The 20455-nt window shown below is 38.3% G+C and overlaps 1 protein-coding gene across 10 annotated transcripts in view; it reads right to left on the minus strand.

Annotated features, from left to right (window-relative positions):
* dync1i1a (dynein cytoplasmic 1 intermediate chain 1a) overlaps window positions 1-20455 on the minus strand; it is a 73340-nt gene that overhangs the window by 38883 nt on the left and 14002 nt on the right. For all 10 annotated transcript variants that reach the window (XM_078954947.1, XM_078954943.1, XM_020707111.3 and 7 more), the window contains 2 exons: window positions 6484-6582; window positions 123-294 (listed from right to left, as the gene is read on the minus strand). In XM_078954947.1, coding sequence (XP_078811073.1) covers window positions 123-294; window positions 6484-6582 — 271 coding nt within the window. The remainder of the gene's footprint in view (window positions 1-122; window positions 295-6483; window positions 6583-20455) is intronic.

Here is a 20455-nt window from a genome sequence, read left to right on the forward strand (position 1 = left end):
AACCACCACTTCCACAGACTAGGGGGGGAAAAGCCAAACCTACTGTTCCTAGATTTGATCAATTTGACTTCTGTATTTTATAAAGAAGGAAAAGCGACCCAAACCATAACTTAATAGCTCACCCTTCCTTGTCCTCGAGGTTTCGGCCGCTGTAGTCAAAATAGATATCGCTGTCTTCAGCGAGGGCTCTTTCAATCACTCGGATGCTGCATTCAAAGAAACTTTGAAACTCAGATGAATGCAGGACCTGTTGTCTTTCCTCCTCTGTCAGCTCCCGCAGCACCGGAAATGAGCCTGTTAGAACAACAACTGATTAAAGAAAAACATGTCTTCATACACATTTTATCTAGAGGTGTAGGAAAATACACGTTTTGTAAAATATTGTGGCAATACTGTTATTGATTTCGAATGTTGTCAAAAAAGGTTTTTAATTCATTATTTATTATTTATTCTCACAAGAACTATCTTGTGGTAGATCCTCACTTATTAATCTCGTGTTGTAGCACAACTCAAAGACATCAATACAACTCAGTTTTAACTGAAATTGGTGTGATGGTTATTACTTTTCCAGCAGCTATGCTACGTCATAAAGTACATTGAAGCAATGTTGGAAATACATTGCACATTTTATCCTACTTTAAGAACCTGACTGGTTAAGGCATATTTTAAACATTGTTTTTTTTAATACTGAACGTAGAGTGTTGATAAATGTTTTTTTAATTTTTAACAAAAGAAAAGTACTTTCACTTTGCTTTGGGTTAAAGCAACTTGTATCTTAGATCCAGATGAGGTGCTTAATGTTCTGATAGTTAAATGAAATGTATTTTGTTCAAATGAACGGTGTTTTGGTATTTAAAGCCAAACATCCATAGGCTCAAATATAAAACATAAAAATACAATGAACGGAAAATATATTTATACATACATGGATTCTTTTCATTATAATTGAACCTAAAAATGTTCAACGCAAGTGAAAAAGAGGTTTAACCATCTTTCGTTCAGTTTGTTGTTACAACACTGATTGAAACATTTTTAACCAGCTGGGAGTTGTCCAGTGCAAGGATTTCTATCGGTAATTCTGACACATTTTGACATTTGTTATGATGAGTAACCATGACAATTGGAAAACTGTTTACATTTGGGAACAGCTACTTCAGAAAGCCAAGTCATGACTACAATGGAGCCCAGATCCAGATGAGTTGCTGAGGAAACATCAAGGCTTTAAGCCAAAAGCAAAAAACGGCATTAGGAGGAAGTTGAAACCAGTTCTTCCGCTGATCGTTTGGGAGAATGTGAGATTTTTGGCACATAAACTAAATACACCTGGAGAACAGCCAAGGACACAGCTGGACTGTCACATATGGAGTACGAATACAACAGAGAAACCACTCTGTCCAGCTTTCAGTCAATGAAAGGCATACAAACCACTGATAGAGCAGTACAGATAGAAAGTCTGCAATTCCTCACAATAAATGGTGTAATCGTGAACCTGCTATAGTTCAGAATCAACTCTGCAAATGGAATATTGATCTATAGGCAAGGCGTTTTCTTCAAATTATCTACTAAAAGAAGTCAAACATCTTACTATGGATTCACATGTACACTTTGGGAGCATCAGTGGCGTTTCTTCATATCAAATTTGCTCGCAGTGTCTTCGATCATCATTGAACTGAATTCTGGGACTTTTTGTGTTGCTTTGAAAGCAGGCTATGTTACAGAAAAGAATTTTGTTCAGTTTTCAAGCTTCAACTTGAAGCTCAGCCAATCAAACTGAAGTTCACCAAAGGAGGAGGCAGCCAATACAAATGTACGTAGAAGGCCGACTTATGAAAAACAAAGGAAATACCAGCAACAGCTGTGTGCAATCCTTTATTTTCACATGTTTACCTCGATATTGAACTCAAAAACAAAATCTGAAAATAGTTAGCAAAGATATTTAATGAATAGGATTATTTTTACAAATACCATCAGAAGATTCTTAACGGTGTGGTGAGTTATGGGGTTACTTACAATCTGCCAAAACTCTTCTCATAGAGTGCTGGAATTTCATAACAACAAAAAACAATAGCAGAGCTCTCTAGGAAAATATGTTTTCCAATATTTACACCAACTATTTTTTTATTATTTTTATTGGGTGACCTATGTAACAGTATATTCAATGGCACATGGAAACTGATCACATGTGCAAAGCACACATTACTGGCAGGTCAACAAATGTAAACCTATTTTAACCCATAAAATGTGTACATTAAAAAAATAATAATAACTATAAATTCAAATTTTGTGCCTGGTTACATGAGTTGTGAACCCAGTCTTTCAGAACTGCCCTTATTAAGTTGTTGATCAATTTTTCCCCCTCTATTGTGTCTTTTTCCTTTAAATAATGCCTTTACTTTGAGAGATGAAGAAACCTTTCTTAACTCAGTTTATTTCGTTTTATTTCTTTACCTGTTTCTGGGTCTTTGTGTTTAGTGTCAAGGCAACTTTTCTTAACTTTTTCACGGTAAACTTTAGCAACTCCTCCACTTTTGGTTTTTCTAATTTGCACAGTGTTCTGCGTCCTGATTGGCTGTTGAGCCACCATGTCACTCAATCTTCTGCCATGTCTCCTCAACAGAATGCATTCAGTTTGACACATTTGTATACATTTTCAATCACGATCAAATCTTTGTATTCTATTATTTATCTATGAAGGTTTTGAACTCTGCGACTTAAAAAGAGAGAAGAGTGTGAAAATGTTCATGTCTGAGAAAAGTGTAATGAGGAGTTCTACTACCTTAAAAACACAGATTTTACCTATTGCAGGTTATCTATGAAACGTTTCCCCAGCAAAAAACAAGAAAACACTGTATTTTAATCTTGGATTTATGATCATCTGTGATAATACAATGGAATACAATTTCTTTTAAAATTCTACGAATGTAATCACAAAAAAAAGAAATAAAGTGTAGAAGGACTAATAAACTATCTTTACTTTACATTCCTCTTATGTATTTGTTATATTACAAATATATATATATTATATATATATAATAGAGAAATCACATATTTACAAAGGAAGGCATGCATGGATGTCACAATGTGTGCTTTTAAACGCACACATTGTGCAGCTGTGAGATTCCCTTCATCTTCAAGAAATGCAGAATCACATGCAGGACACAATAAACTACAAACACTTCCTAATACATCTTTTCCAGTAAAGTCCCAAAGCAAAAACTTCATAAACATGAGTAAAAACAAAGCCTCTCTGAGCAGCTTGTCTGCCTTTGAACATAATGGCAGCACAGCATGGAATCCGGTTTTTAATGTCACCGTCCCTAAGCGCACATGTGATATTACACACACACACACATGCAGACAAACAGTACATATAGAGACCTTTACCCTGTCTCTTGACTTTGATCCCCCATCCCTTTGTATTTCTTACAAGTTGTCAGAAAAGACTAAGTGAATCGAGTGGCAAAGATCAAAGACCAGACATCCTAATAAGCCAGGATGGAAAAGAGACAGATGGATGTGTGTGTTTATGGGAGTATTTGTGCTTCAATGTGTGTGTTCACTCGATTTTGAGTTGGATCCGCGCTTAATCTGCTTAGATACAAATATTTCTATCAATCTGTATAAGTGTGTGTTTTTTTTGTTTTAATTTAACCTTAAACCCTTTCTTGAATGATCTACTCTTCCACATGGACCCTTGACATGCACATGAATGAGACACACGCATGCACACTTCTTCATTGCTCCTCTCTTTGAAATGTGACCAGGGGGTCAAGTGAGAGATTTTTAATCAGCGCTGACCTCCACATGCCATAGAGCTGATATGGTGACCCCAACTGTAACCTTCCCCCACCCTCCGATCTGATACACCCACTGACTGGCAGAGGGTGTCACACATGAGTGGCCATAGTTCATGACGGATTGACCATCGACATGAGAGAAGTGGTGGGAGGAAAGAAGCTCAGGGATAAAGAAAGTGAAGTTTTGTGTTTTGCAACAACTGATGGCATAGCTTTTACAGCCCATCTGCCACAGCAAGCATTAGGACCTAATTCAGCCTGTCTTTGCATAACCAACATTGTGCTATACATGTATGCAAAATATAGTGTAATAGATAAAATAACTGTTGCAACATGATAGCAAAAATATTGACTTATAAGCTCAAAGGATCCTGGATTTCTTTGTTTTCTGTGAAGTTTGCTTGCATCAATTAGTCATAGCTAATGTTTGCCCATAAATATCTGACTTTGATGGGGGTTTCTGGCAGTTTATAAATTTAGAGGTAGTTTTTCTCACCACAGTTTCCCAAAGGAATACCTTGGGCAACTGTAATAATACAGAATTGGAATTCTTTAGAGAAATTACTAATACGAAACATTATAAAAATGTCTTTAAAATTGTTTGGTCTAATTGGAATGGCTCAGATTAGTAAAGCAATCTTAAATTGTTTTAATGATTAAATTACAACATTTGAAAAAAAAAAAACAACTTTGTGCATGTTTTGTTGTTTTTCCTGAACTCTGCTAAACAGCCTTAGTCACATGCAGTCAGACGGGATAGAGCCGTATGGGTTTTTGGGTGGTCCGGGGCGTAGAGTGTTGTAGAAAGGAGCGGCTGCATCCTAGGAGGTGCCCAGGTGTGTCTTGTAGTTCCTTTGAGGCTCGTACGGCCACCTTAAGGGACGTCATGAAAATGGAACTAATGGAAATAATTAGTGAATCGTGATGTTTTCATAATGATAATTTATACCATGGTCCGGGTGCATACTTGATTCTGATTAGCTGCTGGATGTGGTTTAAAAAGTGACAATCAACAGTAATCCCAGTGAATCCACATGCCTAAAAAGGAAGTTCCGGTCACATAGCTTCTGTTCTATATCACTGCGCTGTTTTCATTAAAACAACCTTAAGCTTCATTATTTGGACAAAAACAAGCGGTAAGAGATGAACTTTCTCTCAGAACTGATGCTTTACTTCACCTTTCACGACAATTAGCATATATATCACTTTCCTTTGTCGCTGTAGTCGAAGTCGTGTTGGCTCGGCCGGCCATGCAGCCCATTATCATGTTACCGTGACAATGCCCCGTATCACATGACAAATACTCTGCTTTTGTGAAAAAAGCAATCTAAACTGAAAAAATAACAGGAATAAAGTACTAAAAACTGCTTGAGTATTTATACCTTTTAAAAATGACCATGGTATAAACGAGATAATGGCCTTCGAAGAGTGCATTTTTAGAAATTAACACTTTATGCGGTCGGCTCAGGCTACCCTAGCCTACGTCAAGTAAGGGTTAATGGCAGACGAACTGTGCATCATCACTTTTTAACCTACGCCGTGGAAGCCTGCACTGTCTTCCGCGGTTGCTTCCGCGAAGTGCATTAAAAAGTGATAATGCTCACTTCGTCGGCCGTTAACCCGCTTATACCATGGTCACTTACAAAATAAATAAATATTAACCAGTCTTTAGTCCAATTTGGATCACTTTTTTTACGAAAAGCAGACTACTTCTTAAGTGGCGCTGCGCTTTGTCATGGTAACGTGACAAGACGCCGTACCACCGCTGCAGTCAAGATTCGGCGACATAAAGCAATATATATATGCTGATTGTCCCGATGGGTTAAATAAAGCATCAGTTCAAAGAGAAATTTCACCTCTTACCGCTTGTTTTTTCCAAATGATGAAGCTAAAGGTTGTTTTTAAAGAAGCGGCCCAGTGATAACAGAAGATTTGAGATAGGTGACCTGAACTTATTTTTAGGGCGTGCGGTCATCACCATGCGTCATCACTTTTTAATGCACACCCAGAAGCAATCAGAATCGAGTATTCACCCGGACCATGGTATAATTTCTGATAATGCATACTTTGTCGGCCCTTACATGACTTACATGAACTTATGACATACGGGTGATGAAGTTGTAGTGGTGCCATTTATGCAGCACTCCAGTCATTAGTGAGGTGCGCACACCGGCTCTTTACTGACCGTAAATATTGCATGCACTGGGTAGGCACAATATACGTAAGTAACGTATAATGTGAGTAAGTAACGTAAGTAACACAACGAGGAAGCACAAATCCCGTGAATGGCACTCATAGGTGGTCCCTTGCGTAGTCTTCCTCTTTACCCTAGCCTGTACCATAATGTGTTCGCTACGACCTGTTGCTTACAGCATGCCCATAGAAAAAATATGCATGAACATTTTTGTTCTCTGGGCTCACAAACCTTGATTTGCCATTTGGTCCACCCGCGTGACTCATGCAGGTTTTTTGTATCTAGTTGCAGGAGCAATTCTGACTGAATAAACAAAGAAAGCAAACAAAACCATTGACCAATGCTGATACCACAAAAACATTAGCAAAAAAAGTATTCTACACATTTTCAGCATTTGATTTGGTTTTTTTTGTAGTTTTTAATAAAAAAAAATTGGCGACCACACTCTAAGTTTTTATTTTCATTTTTTATACTTTCAGGCTGTCTTTTTACCTTCTTTAGTTTCGTTGGTTTCATCTTCATTTTGCTGGTCTGACTCTGAAGCCGGCTTTGTTTCCATCATCTCTTCATCTTCCTCTTCTTCTTCTTCCACTACAAGAGACAAAAAAATAAAAGAAAATGGAGAGAAAGAGAGAACCCTTGTGTTAATTAACAGCTGTTCCAATTTTCCTCAGCCTCCTGCTGCTAGCCTCCCTCCCATCCGTCTTACCAAAATAATCATTCCCAGACATGGACACCTGAATAACATGCACTCAGATTGGGTTTAATTTACAATTTTTTTTTCTTTTGACCAAACTTAAAAACCTGATTCTTTAAATCCACTTCCAGTTGCATAGATACATAATGCCTGTTGTGCTGGAAATAGATCATATTTGAGTGGAACTACTGGCAAGGTCACAAACACACACAGCCCCAGCAGTAAGTGTGCACTTTCCTCTGTCTTTCACCTTTGACTTCATGAAAACAGATCCTGTGTGTGTTTGTGTGTAACAGGGGATTCCCCCTGCATTCACTCCAATCAGTGTCTTCAGCTTCTAAGCATTTATGTAAAAGAGTGTGCAGTGTGAGTCTGGGGTTCAAGCATGTCGGGTTGCTGTCAACACAGGCACCTGCTTGTCAGCTACTGCCCCACCATGCCTCAGGGGTATGTGTTGGTAACCCTTGCAAACCTCTCCCCCTGAAACAGATGATGAGAGTCATGGGCCTCTGGGAAGACCTCTTAACACCCTGACACCATGAGCAGACACCTGTGGTCTGCCAGCACACATGCTACACACACACAATCTGTCTTTCTCCTCCTCCCAAACACACACAACCGAGGCCCTCGCCCGCCGTGCCGGTGATGGCGAGAGGTTAACCAGCAGGGTCAAGCTCACAACTGCGGCTCAGTCCGCTGGGAGGAAGTGACTACATCACATCCACTGAAATGTCAAGTCTCCTTCTCACACAAACAGAAACGCACATAGGGTGTGTTTAACTCGGCTGGCGTATGGCCTGGGGCACCTTAAAACCACTCGCTCGCCCTTTCGACACTCGCATAAGCTTCTGATGAACTCAGCACATCTCTTCACAGAGTTACAATTACACACTGTGCTCACGCTAATGATTTTACCATTATCCAATGATCATTTAGCCAATGAATTTCAGCTTTGCTGCACATCCTTCCCAATTTATATCTTTTTTTCTTGTAATTGCACTTCTTAAAAACATGCTTGATATACGACTTTAACCTTCATGCTCTGCTTTCATAACAAATCACTAAACTTAATCAAATGCATGGTGTTGGGGCCCTATCCAACTCAGTGGTTAACTGCCAGCTGTAGCGATCCAAACACCAGTAACCCACTAGAGAAGCCAGAGACGACCAGACATGCAAACTGCCGAGCTAACTCCATCTCCAAGCTGCCAAAAGAGACATGCTGCAAGCGGAAACAACCGGGAAACTGTTTTTCCAGCTCTTTCTGTCTCCATGCCTTTATTTTTAGAAACAAAACGTCTTTCCAAAGTTGTGTCTGTAGTCATCTATCAGACATTCCCCTTTTCACCGACTCTGGCCATTAATTTGCAAAGCTAAAGAATGCACAAAAGAAAGCAGCGCTTTATTTTTCCTGACCTGACATGACTGGTCCGGTGGTTGGAATGTGTGGTGATGGGAATGGGAGGAGCGTGAGGAGTGGAGGGAGACCACAGAGAGAAGCGGTCAAACTGTCAACCCGTTGGACCGCACAAGTCTAGAGAAAAGCACCGTAATTAATGGCCTTTGGGTTACCTCACTAGGGGGAGATGATCCAATTCCCATATGAAGATGCTGCTGATGTTTTTCGCCAGTGGTCATGCATCAAGTTATTCTGTCATAATCCTGCACCCCAAATATCTGTACTATTTCCTAAGATTGATCCTAAGATTGAAAGTGCGTTGGGTTTTTTTTTTATGTGACAAAATGTGACTGTAAACACATTAGATACTAAACATTTTTAAGTATAAAAAAGCCAACTAAAGGTGATGAAATTACTTAACACTGTGTTTTAGAAAAAGAGAACTTCTCAGTGTGAGTTTTCCAGCTTCTCTAGGTATTTCAACACATACTTGTTTCCACCTCATTCCATTCACGGGATGCTTTCTCTTTCCACCAACCGCTTAATACCTCTGCTCACTGCAGGATGACCGTTTAACAGGTATCCACCCCCTCAACACAGACGGGGGTCCACCTTGATGAAACTCTGCTTGGGGGCGCCCGTTTTGGCCAGCTTCACGCCCCGGGTAATGATATCCTCGGTAGCCCCAGTTGCCGCATCTGGCTGCTTCAATCTTCCCCCTTTGCTGCTTTCTGGCGCTGACCAGGTCCAGTCAATTCAGAGCAGCACAGCAGGTATGCAGGTGCAGCACAGAGATTTATAGAGCACACGAAAAATGTGTAAAAGTGTAAATGCAGAAAGAGCTGTGCGCCGCACACAACTGCAGCTGTGTCAAACTGTGACAACAGATAAACACAGACATAAACCAAATTTTGTGTTTTTGCACGAGCAGCTGAAATGTGAGCCCTAGAATGTCATGAAAATCTGTGAATTAGTGTGACTTGACATCGGTGCTGTCACCCTTTTCCTGATCCCATCCATCACTAGCTGAAAGCACAATAATAAGCATGAATGCCGGAAAGATTCAGAGAGATCCAACAGCTCAAACCAAATCAAAGGGACTGTGGGACACAGAAGGTCACACTTTATTGTGATTGCAAATGTCCTGTGGGGTCAGATTTCAGCATCTAATTTCAGGCAACTACCATGAATGCTGCAGGTAAAAAAAGAAAGAAAATTTAAGAAACGCCCCCACAGCAAAAGTCCTAGCTATTTTGGACAAATATATTTATATTACATATTTAACTAACATGTTTATCAAACCACCGGTTAGAACAAACTTTAAACTCCATTGCATCTCCACAAAAGGGGTGCAGTTATGGAATAATCAAAAATTGTGATATAATTAATAATATGAAGACGCTAATAAAACACTTTGATAGTTGTAGATATATATACTTTGGATATTCTGTATGTATGTTTATATTAATAATGTACAAATATGCTATTTTGCTGTCCTTTTTATCATATCGATTGTGTTCTGTGTTCGTATCACTCTGTGTTTAGATCTAAAGGCCTCTATGTATGTTTAGTTTGGGCTGAAAAAGACAGGGGGTGTTGGACTTGAGAAGCTTTTAGCTTCATTCAAAGCCCTTTTTCGAACTTTGAACATTCTGAGTATTTCTGTGATGTGACTATTTGTGGGATATCTTGCATTGTTATTTTTGGTTCAAACAAACAAACACATAAATAAATGAATAAAATCTTATAACCCTAAAAATCATTTCTAAAAATAGCAGATTATTATGTTTGTTTGTTTTTTATTACTACCGGTACATAAACTGTTTCAAAACAGTGAGTACTTTTTCTAATTTTAAGAGAAATATTTGAAATTGTAGTTTTTTTAAATAAATTAATTTACCATTTACCCATTTACCCTTTTAAATGGGTTACATAAAGAAAAACCTATGTTAGTAATTATGAACTCTTGAATTTTGAGTTTACGTCCTTTTTCATAAAAAACTAGTATAAAGTAACTAACTCCTCTGATTGGCACTTGAATTGTTAAATACATATAGGGCTAATGTTAGCCAACAATCACTCTATCACTGATCTGATTTATGAAATAAAGCAAAGTGATGTTTAGGGATGCCAAGGTTTGTACACTTTTTAGAAAAGGTTTTCCATTATCTTTCACATAATTTCCAAAACCAAGAATTAAACACATTTCATACTATTGTACTCAGTGCCGCTTAATCAAACAAGACACATATTGATACACTCTAGTTTGTCTGTCTTGTTGTTAATATTGCAGCCACTATATCATGGCCAGGTATAAAGGGAACTGCAGTAAAGCATGGAAGCTTACTGCATTTAATAATTTAAAAAAAAACCTTGTTATCTTCATTCTAATTTTTTTCAGGATTTTTGTTCTTATAATTTTAAGAACCCACTGATTCTTGATAGTCAGGACAAAAGACCCTCAGAAAATCTGACATACTGTTAAAAAAATATTTTGATTTTCAATATATTCATTGTTTTATACATTTTTAACCGTCATCTTCTATTTGATTGTTAAATGTTTTACAGTTATAAAGACTTAATGTTTTTCAATGCTGTGACTATTGTGATCAAATCAAGGACAAGAGAAATAACACAGGGCGTCTAACAACTAGTAGTCATACATTTGAGCAAATACGGTATATCTTTAAAAGAGTAATTATCTATAATTACCAGTCTTCACAATTCATTTAGATCTAACATAGTAAGCCAATATATTTAAAAAATATATATTTTTATCCATAAAAATACATTTTTTAGGAGGGACATGTTTTGTCCTGATTCTTAAAAATGAGTGAACCACAAAACCAAAGAACTAAAAACTAAAGTCATCTGCTCATGAAAACTATAAAATGAGCTCCAATTGGAAGTTGAAAAGCCACAAGGTGTCCATGTCATTGACATGATCAGAAGATTGTAGGTGTAATTCCCGCCTTGTCTGACCATATGTGGAAGTGTCCTTGGGCAAGACACTGAACCCCACCTTGCCTCTGGTGGAAGGTTGGCGTCAGTGTTCAGCAGCAGAGCCGTCATCAGTGTGTGAATGTGTGTGTGTGAATAGCACTGTGACTGTAAAGTGCTCTCCGCCTTTCAGGAAGGTAGAAAAGCGCTATACAAATTATGGCATTTATCATGATCCATTTTGTTTATGTGCTCGTCAAGATATCACCAGTCTGTTTTGCTCTTCCTAATGACTTTAACCCCCCCTCCCCATATCTCTCTCCTTTTCCCTCCTCTTCATTTCCGTCCAGTCCAACAAAAAACAAATACAATTAATATAAATAAAGTTTAGTCTAAGCTACAAGAAGGGTTTATTCAAATATACACCTTGTGTGTCAGGAGATTCATAACCCCTTTTGTAACAGTAAAATATGTCCAACATAGGAGCTCTTCAGCTATCATCTGTTTGCTCAACTGTTGGACAGGACAAGAAAAAATAAATAAATAAAAGAAAAAGAACTCGTTAAAGCCCAATTTCCTGGTATTTCAAAGCATTTCCCAATAGCAAGCTGAAAGCGGCAACTCAAACTGCATTTACGGCAACATAAATTCCCATCACCGATAGCGTGAGATGGAACTTCTGCCACAATTTTAATTTGAATCTCATGTTAAACTAATACATTTTTAATGTTTAACGCATCCAAAATATTTAAAATTGCATTACTTTGCCAAAACTTTACAGACAATTTCACTTTTTACAAACTTTTTAAGGACGTAGAAATTGCAATTTCCATTTCCAAAACTTTTCCAGGTTTTTCATGATTCCGTATGAACCCTGGGATGCAAACTAACTGCTGAGACTATTTTTGCTCAAGCATTTGCATTACTTCACTGCTTATAGCTCCAACATGGAGGAATAGAGAGTAACGGCATATTTAGATCACCATCACCTGCTATATGAAATCACAATAGTATGGAGTGTCAGGCATGCATTGGATTTTAGTGAGGAACAAAGCATCAACAAACCTTTTTTTTTCTGAACCCAATCCACAATAAGTACTAGTGTGCCATAATGTGTTAGTGCATGCTTGGAGTGATTGGCATAGTTATCAAAGAGACGTGGGTGTTTGTGGGGTGGGGTGGGGGGATGATAATAGGCCCCAGGTTTGTCATCAGTTAATTTATGGGGGAAGATCGGCAAACTTCTGTCGGAAGTCTGGAGGTGACTACTTAACTGTCACACCCCATCCAGCGCTTGCAGAAGTCATATTTTTTAAAAACACCAATAAGAAAAAAAAAATAGACTTGAGAGAGAAGAGTTGACAGATGTAGGGTAAGGGACTTGAAACCAAAATCTTTTAGGATTTTAAGGCATCCCACGCACTGGGAATAACCCCAAAACGTGATGTAGACATTCGCGTGGAGACACACGCTCAAAGTTTTCAGAGGCTCTGGAGTACCGCCAGTTAAAAAGACCACAATATAAGCTCTTTGTGCTGAAGAAGGAGGAGCCCAGACAGACATGAAAGGCTTCTCTAATGTGGCCCTAGCACGACACACGCTCACACATATTTATATACACGTGTCAACAAAATTGTAGGTCCTCTAAAGTTAATGAAAGAAAAACCCACCATGATCACTGAAATAATGTAAAAATGACAAAAGTAATAAGAAATAAAATGCATGTTAAATTTACCGTCAGACCTTATTTAAAATTTAATATTACAACAGTTTTAGGCCACCAAAAAAAAAGGAAAATTCTGAGATTTGAAGTACGTTTTTTAAAGAAAAAAACTTGTAAATTTAAGAGATTAAAGTCGAAGTGAGCATACAATGCAATAAGTGAACGCAGCACAGCAGAGCAGACCAAGCAAACTCAGTTCAACAGGTGAGCGGAATGATTATGGATAACGTTCCAAATGTTTGGAAGCTCCTTGGTTTCATTTACGACTTATTGATGTTTCATTCATTGATGGGTGGTTTGCAGGATCTCTGCAGCCAGTTGATGTAGATGTCAGTATCCCTGCAGATGTCTACTTCAATCCTTTCTTCCTCCACCAAAGACCACTAAGATCACTAAGCCTGTGTGACGCTTCCATTAGAGGAGGCGCACTTTTTGGCATTTTCATCGTTCTAAGGCAAATATAACATACTATTTCATTCATCTTTGTTGTTTTATGTTGAAACGAGATGTTTCAACTGGAGAAGGGGATGTATGTAACCCTTTTTTCCTTCCTCTTTGGTGTTCTGTGTGGGAATGACAGGTTTAAGACGTAAGGTTACAAATTGACTTCTGGGTATGTAAATTAAAAGGAAAATAAAGTCCTCTACACCCAAACGTGTCTCTGAGCTCCTTATTTTACATATGAAACTCTGCTTTACCAACACCGAACCCCGGAACCCCGGCTCCACTGACAAATTGATTTTGAGTCTCCAAAAGGCTCAAAATTTCTATTTTTTCTAAACCTATTCGGAAATAGAGCTTCACAAAATGCTCCACATCTTTCATCTTTGAGCAAGGCTCCAATAAACAGACAACTTTTGTGTTTGGTGTTTTTTCTCGTTAATGTATGAACTTTTTTCATAACTTTATGACTATTAAGTAGTAAATTTACGACTTTACTCTCGTAATTCAACAATTATGACTTTTATTCTTAGTAAATTTATAACTTTAAAGTCTTGATTAAAAAAACAAAAAATCTTTGTAAACTGGCTCTAAAACTCCATTGTATACAATGTTTTTAATAGAATTATTTAATAAATAAACCAATTAAAGTCACCGAAAATTAAAACAACTGCATATCTAGAAAATATTTAAAATTATTGATTTAATTATTCCTCGTATAATCTAATGACAAGATGTGTATGACAGTAAACATGGACCACAAAAGGGGAAGAAGAAGAGAGTTTTCTTAGAAGGTTAGAAATTAAAAGTTCAAGTGGTTTGTTGTCCCTGTGACAATAGCTACACATATTATTCAGAAGTTGAAGGTCCATTAGTGAGAATAGAAAATAGTAAGGATGCTGGATATCCCATTTCAGATCAAGACATCTGCAGGTTGCTAGAAAGCCTATGACTCAATGCCACACACTTGGATTACTGAATGGTTGGAGCTGTACAACATCAACAGGACTCTCAGGGCTCTCATTCCCAGAAGGAACGATAGCAGACACTGAGGACGGTTACAAGTACTTTGAAAACACAGGCAAATGGTAACATGGAACAGGCAACAAGGAAAGGTGCAACAGTCAAATACCTCCAATGAATAAGGTAAGTCCTGAGAAGTCAGCTCAATGGCAAAAACAAGACCCGGGCAATAAACAGCTATGCACTGCCAGTTATCAGATACCGTGCAGGAATAATAAGATACACAGATATACAGACCACAGATGTTAAGACACTGAAGCTCCTCGCTATACATAAGATAAAGACAAAGTCCCACTATCTGTCACTATCTTGACCCATTCCCTGGGGGAGTGGTGAGCTGCAGATGAGCTGCGCTTGGGAGGCAGGTCCCCCAAGGGCCCTCAGTGGGTGATGTTAATTGCTTGCCCTTGATATGCCCCCCCATTACCATTGCCCCCATTACCATTGTTCATTCTTTCATTACCCTCTGGGAATCAAACCCTGGATTGCTGCATGGTAGCCTTTCACCTTACCAACTGAGCTACCCAGCCGTGGAGGGTTCTATCACAAATCTAGCACCATGAGACTGTATGCTAGCCGAGGACTAGTGAGCATGGAAGCCACTATCCAGGATGAAACATCCAGGATGCATGAATACATCAAGCTCAAGGCCCCAACTGACAGTGTGCTCAGCTTCACTTTATAGCCTCTTACCGATGGCTAGAAAGGGCTGGCCTACAGGACAGCACTGAGCACCAGAGCCATAGAGGCTCAGATCTACCACACCAGACAAGACCCAAGGTGTGGGCTGTGCAAAGAGGCACCTGAAACAATCCAGCACATAACTGCAGGATGTAAGATGCTGGCAGGGAAAGCATACATGGAGCGCCACAATTAAGTGGCTGAAATAATATTCAGGAACATGTGTGCAGAATATGGACTGGAAACCCCAAGGTCAAAATGGAAAACACCTCTGAAGGTGGTAGAGAATGAGAGGGCAAAGATCCTGTGGGACTTCCAGATCCAGACTGATAGAATTGTAATAGCGAACCAACCAGACATAGTAGTGGTGGATAAAGATGGAAGTGATGGAAACATCAAGAAGGAACATGACAAACTGAAGAAATACCAGGGACTCAGAGAAGAACTGGAGAAAGCATGGAAAGTGAAGGTGACAGTGGTGCCTGTGGTAATTGGAGCACTCGGGGCAGTAACCCCCAAGCTGGAGGAGTGGCTACAACAGATACCTGGAAAGACCTCAGTCCAGAAACGTGCAGTACTAGGAACAGCTGAGATACTGCACAGGACCCTAAAGCAACAAGTCCTCTGGTAGAGGACCATAGCTTGGATGAGAAACCACCCGCAGAGAGTGAAAGTTTTTTGTTTTTTTTTAGGTATATTTATGGCCAAAAGCCTATGCAATCTGTTAAAGCAGAATACCAACAAACATAATTCTGGTCTAGCAGGCTAATTTACGGTTGCAATGGTAGTTTCATTTTCTTTGTTGAAATGTTCCTCTTTAAAATAATCTATTCAAAAAATCCTATTGGACGTGTTAAGAAACCACTAAAACTCCAAACAGTTTGTGCACTTTCATCTAATTTAGTGTCAACAACTTTGTTTAGTTATTAGTAAAAGAAAAAAATTCTAAATGCATAAAACATCCAACTTTATTAGAACTTCAAACCCAGTTTGCTAATTTGACAGAGTCCCCTCCCTCCTTTCCATTTGTTCTAATAAAAAATAATGTTAAACTTCATCATGGTTCATCAAGTCATGATTGTCACAGCAGGAGTAAAAATATTCCCCACACAACAGCACATTAGCAGCAGGACCTAATGTAAAACTGCTAAAGCTAAAACCACAGCATGATTTAGATTAAATCATTTCTTTACCACACTTCCCCACACACATCAAATATTGGAAGTTTGTGTGTGCGTGTGTGTGCGTGTGTGTGTGAGTGCTGTGAAGGAGACATAGGTCTGTGGAAAACTTTGAGTGCTGTGGACTCATAGAGTTTCTTTCTGTGGTTTTTTCTCTCATGATGCTCAGGCTGCCCCTTAAAAGTAGGGTCTGCCAACCAGACCATGGCATGATCGGAGCCCAACCGCAGCTTCTTGATTGAAGCCAAAGACTTTCAACTTTCCAAACTCCTAAAAAAAAACGGCAAAAAAGAAATGTAAAACAAAGAGGGAGGGAATTAGAATAAGATGGACCTAAAAGTTACTTTAGTAACTACATTTTTAAGCACTGTGTGTCATTGAAGGACCATTAGCGATTACGGCCTGTATTTACCAACCTGATGACAATATAGTTCTATTATTAAATAAGGGGTTAAAAGTTGAATTTTTAGATGTGCAACTCATTTATCTATGAAGCAACAACAGCACCGCCATCCAGTCTTGTTCCATTTTTTCAATGAATTAAAAGCTGGAAAAGCAGCTTATGTTGAAGATTAATTGTGTGATAATTATGTTACTATTATTCAATTTCACTTTATACTGAAACCTCGTCGAACCTCTGTCACCTCTGCTTGTTGGACTGGGGGAGGTTAAATACTACATGCGTCAAGAGTGCCCCCTTCTGGAGAAATAGGAAAGCACAGGAATGCTCCAGACCATCTCCAGTACACTTGATCTAAAATTGACTGTTAGATTGTAAAATGTGATAATCGTATAAAAATATAATATTTAGGTTAGTTTGGATCAAATTACAGAAAAAGGTGGTAGCCCAATTTGTTAGTCATTGGCAAAAATAAACATTTTTGTAGACCCATTAATCTTTAAATTTGATATAATGTCAGCAGATTTTGCTTTTAACGCAATGCCATATGAAAAAAAATTAACAAAATGTCTAAGTGGTGCAGGGGCGGGTTGTTGGAACAAACTACCACCTTTCAAATGGAAACCTCTGGAGGGTTGAAAGGATCTTGGAGAGCAGGAGAGACCACCCAGGCAAATGTTAAAGGCCCAGCATTATTTTACACGTGGATCAAAAAATGCAACACGGGGCGGGGTGGGGCAGGGATTCCAAAAAGTCAAGTTCAACAAAATACCAACCAAAGAAGAATAAAAGGGATGGGTTGAAAGAACAGGAGGAAACATGAAACTGTATTTTTGCTCATCTTAAGAACTCTTTTTTTTTTCTTCAATTTTACTGAAGGGAGACAAAGTCAGAGCGAGATGAAGAGCGGGTTCAGATGCCCTGCGTGGTGGTCGTGGGAGAAAATTGCAATCAGATGTGACTGACTTGGAAAAGCTAACACACACTGAAAAAGTTTTTTTTCCAATGTTATTCTGTGTTTTTCTGGGCTTGGAGAACTAGACCATTTGACAAAAATTGCTTTGGACTGTGTATCAATTGTACTGTGAAACAGGTGTAAAGGCTCGAGCTTGTGAGAGCAATAGAACATGAAACTACGCTTTAGAAGGTTTAAAAAAGAGAGAAGTAGAAGATGATGAGTTGTGTTTGGAGGAAAAACAGTAACAGAGATTGAAATAGCAGAACCTCATGTCCGTGTGCATGTCAAGCAGAAATCCAACAGTGCTAGTGTCAAAAACGTTTTCAGAAGAATGAAAATAAGCCAACATAAAAACAGTTCTTATAATAAACATCCAACACAAAAAACTCTAAATACATTTATGTCAGGTTCTTGTAGGGATTCTGGATTGGACAAACACTCACACACACACACAACAACCCGATCTGTTTGGACTCTTCTGGTCGTCTGGCTGAAACAATATATGAGACGAGTGCTTCCATATGTGGGTGCTTATACACATATTCACACCTTCATAGATGCAAAAAGGAGCGCATGAGTGTTGATCTTTACCAAATACAGATTTTCTCCAAAACTTAGATTAGATTAGATTAGATTAGCTTTATTATCATTGTGCTTAGTACAATGAGATTTAAGCATCGCCATCAGTGCAAGAACAGCAAGGAAGGGAAAAATAATTAAAAAAAACATCGTAACACAATAAAATCAAACAAACAGTATATACAAGTGTGCAAATATAAACTGTAAACTGTAATGAAGAGTAATGAAGAGTGCCGAAATAATTGTGCAAAATTGCGTATGAAAACTGTGTGTGAACATGTCAAAAGTGCAAGAGGTGGTAATGAGGTAGAGAGTTGACACTGTGGACAGAGAAGTAAACAGGAATATGGATTTTATCTGTGCAATTTGGAACTGAGGATTGTTATTGCTTTTGGAAAGAAGCTATTTTTAGTCTTTTAGTCTTTAGTCAAAACAAACTTAAAACAACAGAATTGATTATCCTGTATTGCAGAAAATGTCACTGAGTGACATAAAACTAATTGTTTAACACCTGCCAATAACTGAGGGCATAAGACTGGAATACTAACCCAAACATGTCAAATGAACTTCTTTAATTACACTTTGTCAAATCCTGAGTTTATGGATCTTAAGGCAGATTCTACTAAAAAACCCTAAAAAGTGCATCTTTCAGCAGCTGAAGATAAGAGCATAGATTTCATATGAGAACTGGACGGAGTGAGTGGGAGGTCTCCTATAGCAAATGGCTAACTTCCAAACAAAGTCAATTTTTTGACAATACTGATGCCGCCATGTTGGAGCCAGATGTCATCAGTGAGCAGTGATTGGTCTAAGTTGGGATGAGTCAACATTTCTACTGCAACCACTCTCGCCAATCAGGAGTGAGCTTGTTAAAAGGCCACACCCCTATCAACTGAAAGCAAGATTGGGAGAGCGTGTTATTAAAACGTTTCAAACGTTCGACGTAAGACCGCGTTGGAGGCACTTGATTGGTCAGTTTATAACGTGAAGGAAAAATATGAAAAAAACAATTAGGATTATCAAGAACATGTTATGACAGGTATCAGAGCAAGAAAGGTTATTCTGACAGACAGAATGACTGAGTAATAACTGTTTATTTCTCTATAGACGTCTATGGGCCTTTTCAGTGGGTCCTTACTGTTTGGAACACCACAGGGAAGGGGGCCGCTCAGTCCAGATCCTAACAATTTGGCTGGGTTTGGTCATAGTTTTTAATTGAGGATTTTGCCGTACAAAGAAAGTTAGCTTTAGCATTATTGAGTATTGCTAATATAGTATTGAAGAAATATAGATCTATCAAAAAGAACTGCAACCTCTTTAAAATATAGGATCAGTAACAAGTTGACAAATGATGTCGGGAAAACACCAGTGGCTACACAGTTAATCCACAAATATGTTGTCAGTGGTCACCAATTAGTTAATTTAAAGTTTGTTTTTTAATTGCTTCCATAAGGAAAATGTGAGACTTGTGTATTTCAGTGTGTCAGAGTGCACCTCTCTATGGGTGTGTGTCTGTTTACTTTAGTGCACAGAAGCATGTTTACCAGTCTGAAAGCAGTGTGTCTTTTCAAAGTTGTTGACACTAGAGCCAGCACACGATGCTTAGCATTAAACGCCATTAACAGTCAACTAAATGTGAAAAACTACAGCCAATATACCTAAGCAGCAACACTGATGCCATACTGAGAGTGAAAACTAATGAGGCAGAAAATACTGCAGAGGCAGAAAAGAGAGGCTCGGACAAACAACGTCAACTCTCAACCTCCTGAACTTTTCACCCCAAACAGGGGTTTTCCAATGTGGTACAATCAAATTATACATAATTGCACAAAAAGATTTACCTCTGAAGCATTCATTTCAATTGACTGCAGACAAGCATTGCATACTAGAACAACCTCTAAGCTCCTCTGTTGATTCGAAGAAGCCACTCATTTCTGCTCAGCTTTTTGTAGTCTTTAGTTATTTGTTTCTCATATTTACTTTCGCCATCCAAGTTTCACAGATTTATTTCACAGACTTTTTAGAGGAAAACTAATTTAAATCAAAAGTCAATATTGCAGCTATAGACTGTATAGAACATACCGGTAACAAGAGTTATCAGCAGAACTGAAAAACAAAAAAGCTGAGTCAAAGAACCAACACTTAACAGTGTTTATGTCAAAGCAGTGGATCTAAAAGAATAGAACTGGACCAGTTCTTTTTCTGTTCAATGCTGCTGTTACATTTTAGTTCAAAGATGCTATAATATAAAAAGATGTTCCTCTCCTTATTTCAAAATAACGATGAAACTATCAGCATAAGCTACAATTGTGCTCATAAGTTTACATACGCTGAAAGAAATGATTAATTCTGGGCTATTTTCAGAGAATATGAACGATAACACAAAATGTTTGGAATAAGCCATTTACTGTTAAACAACAGTGTTGATTCTTTTTAAATCAT

Source organism: Oryzias latipes, chromosome 11 (assembly GCF_053564925.1).
Source record: "Oryzias latipes strain Hd-rR chromosome 11, Olatipes_Hd-rR_3.1".
NCBI lineage: Eukaryota > Metazoa > Chordata > Actinopteri > Beloniformes > Adrianichthyidae > Oryzias > Oryzias latipes.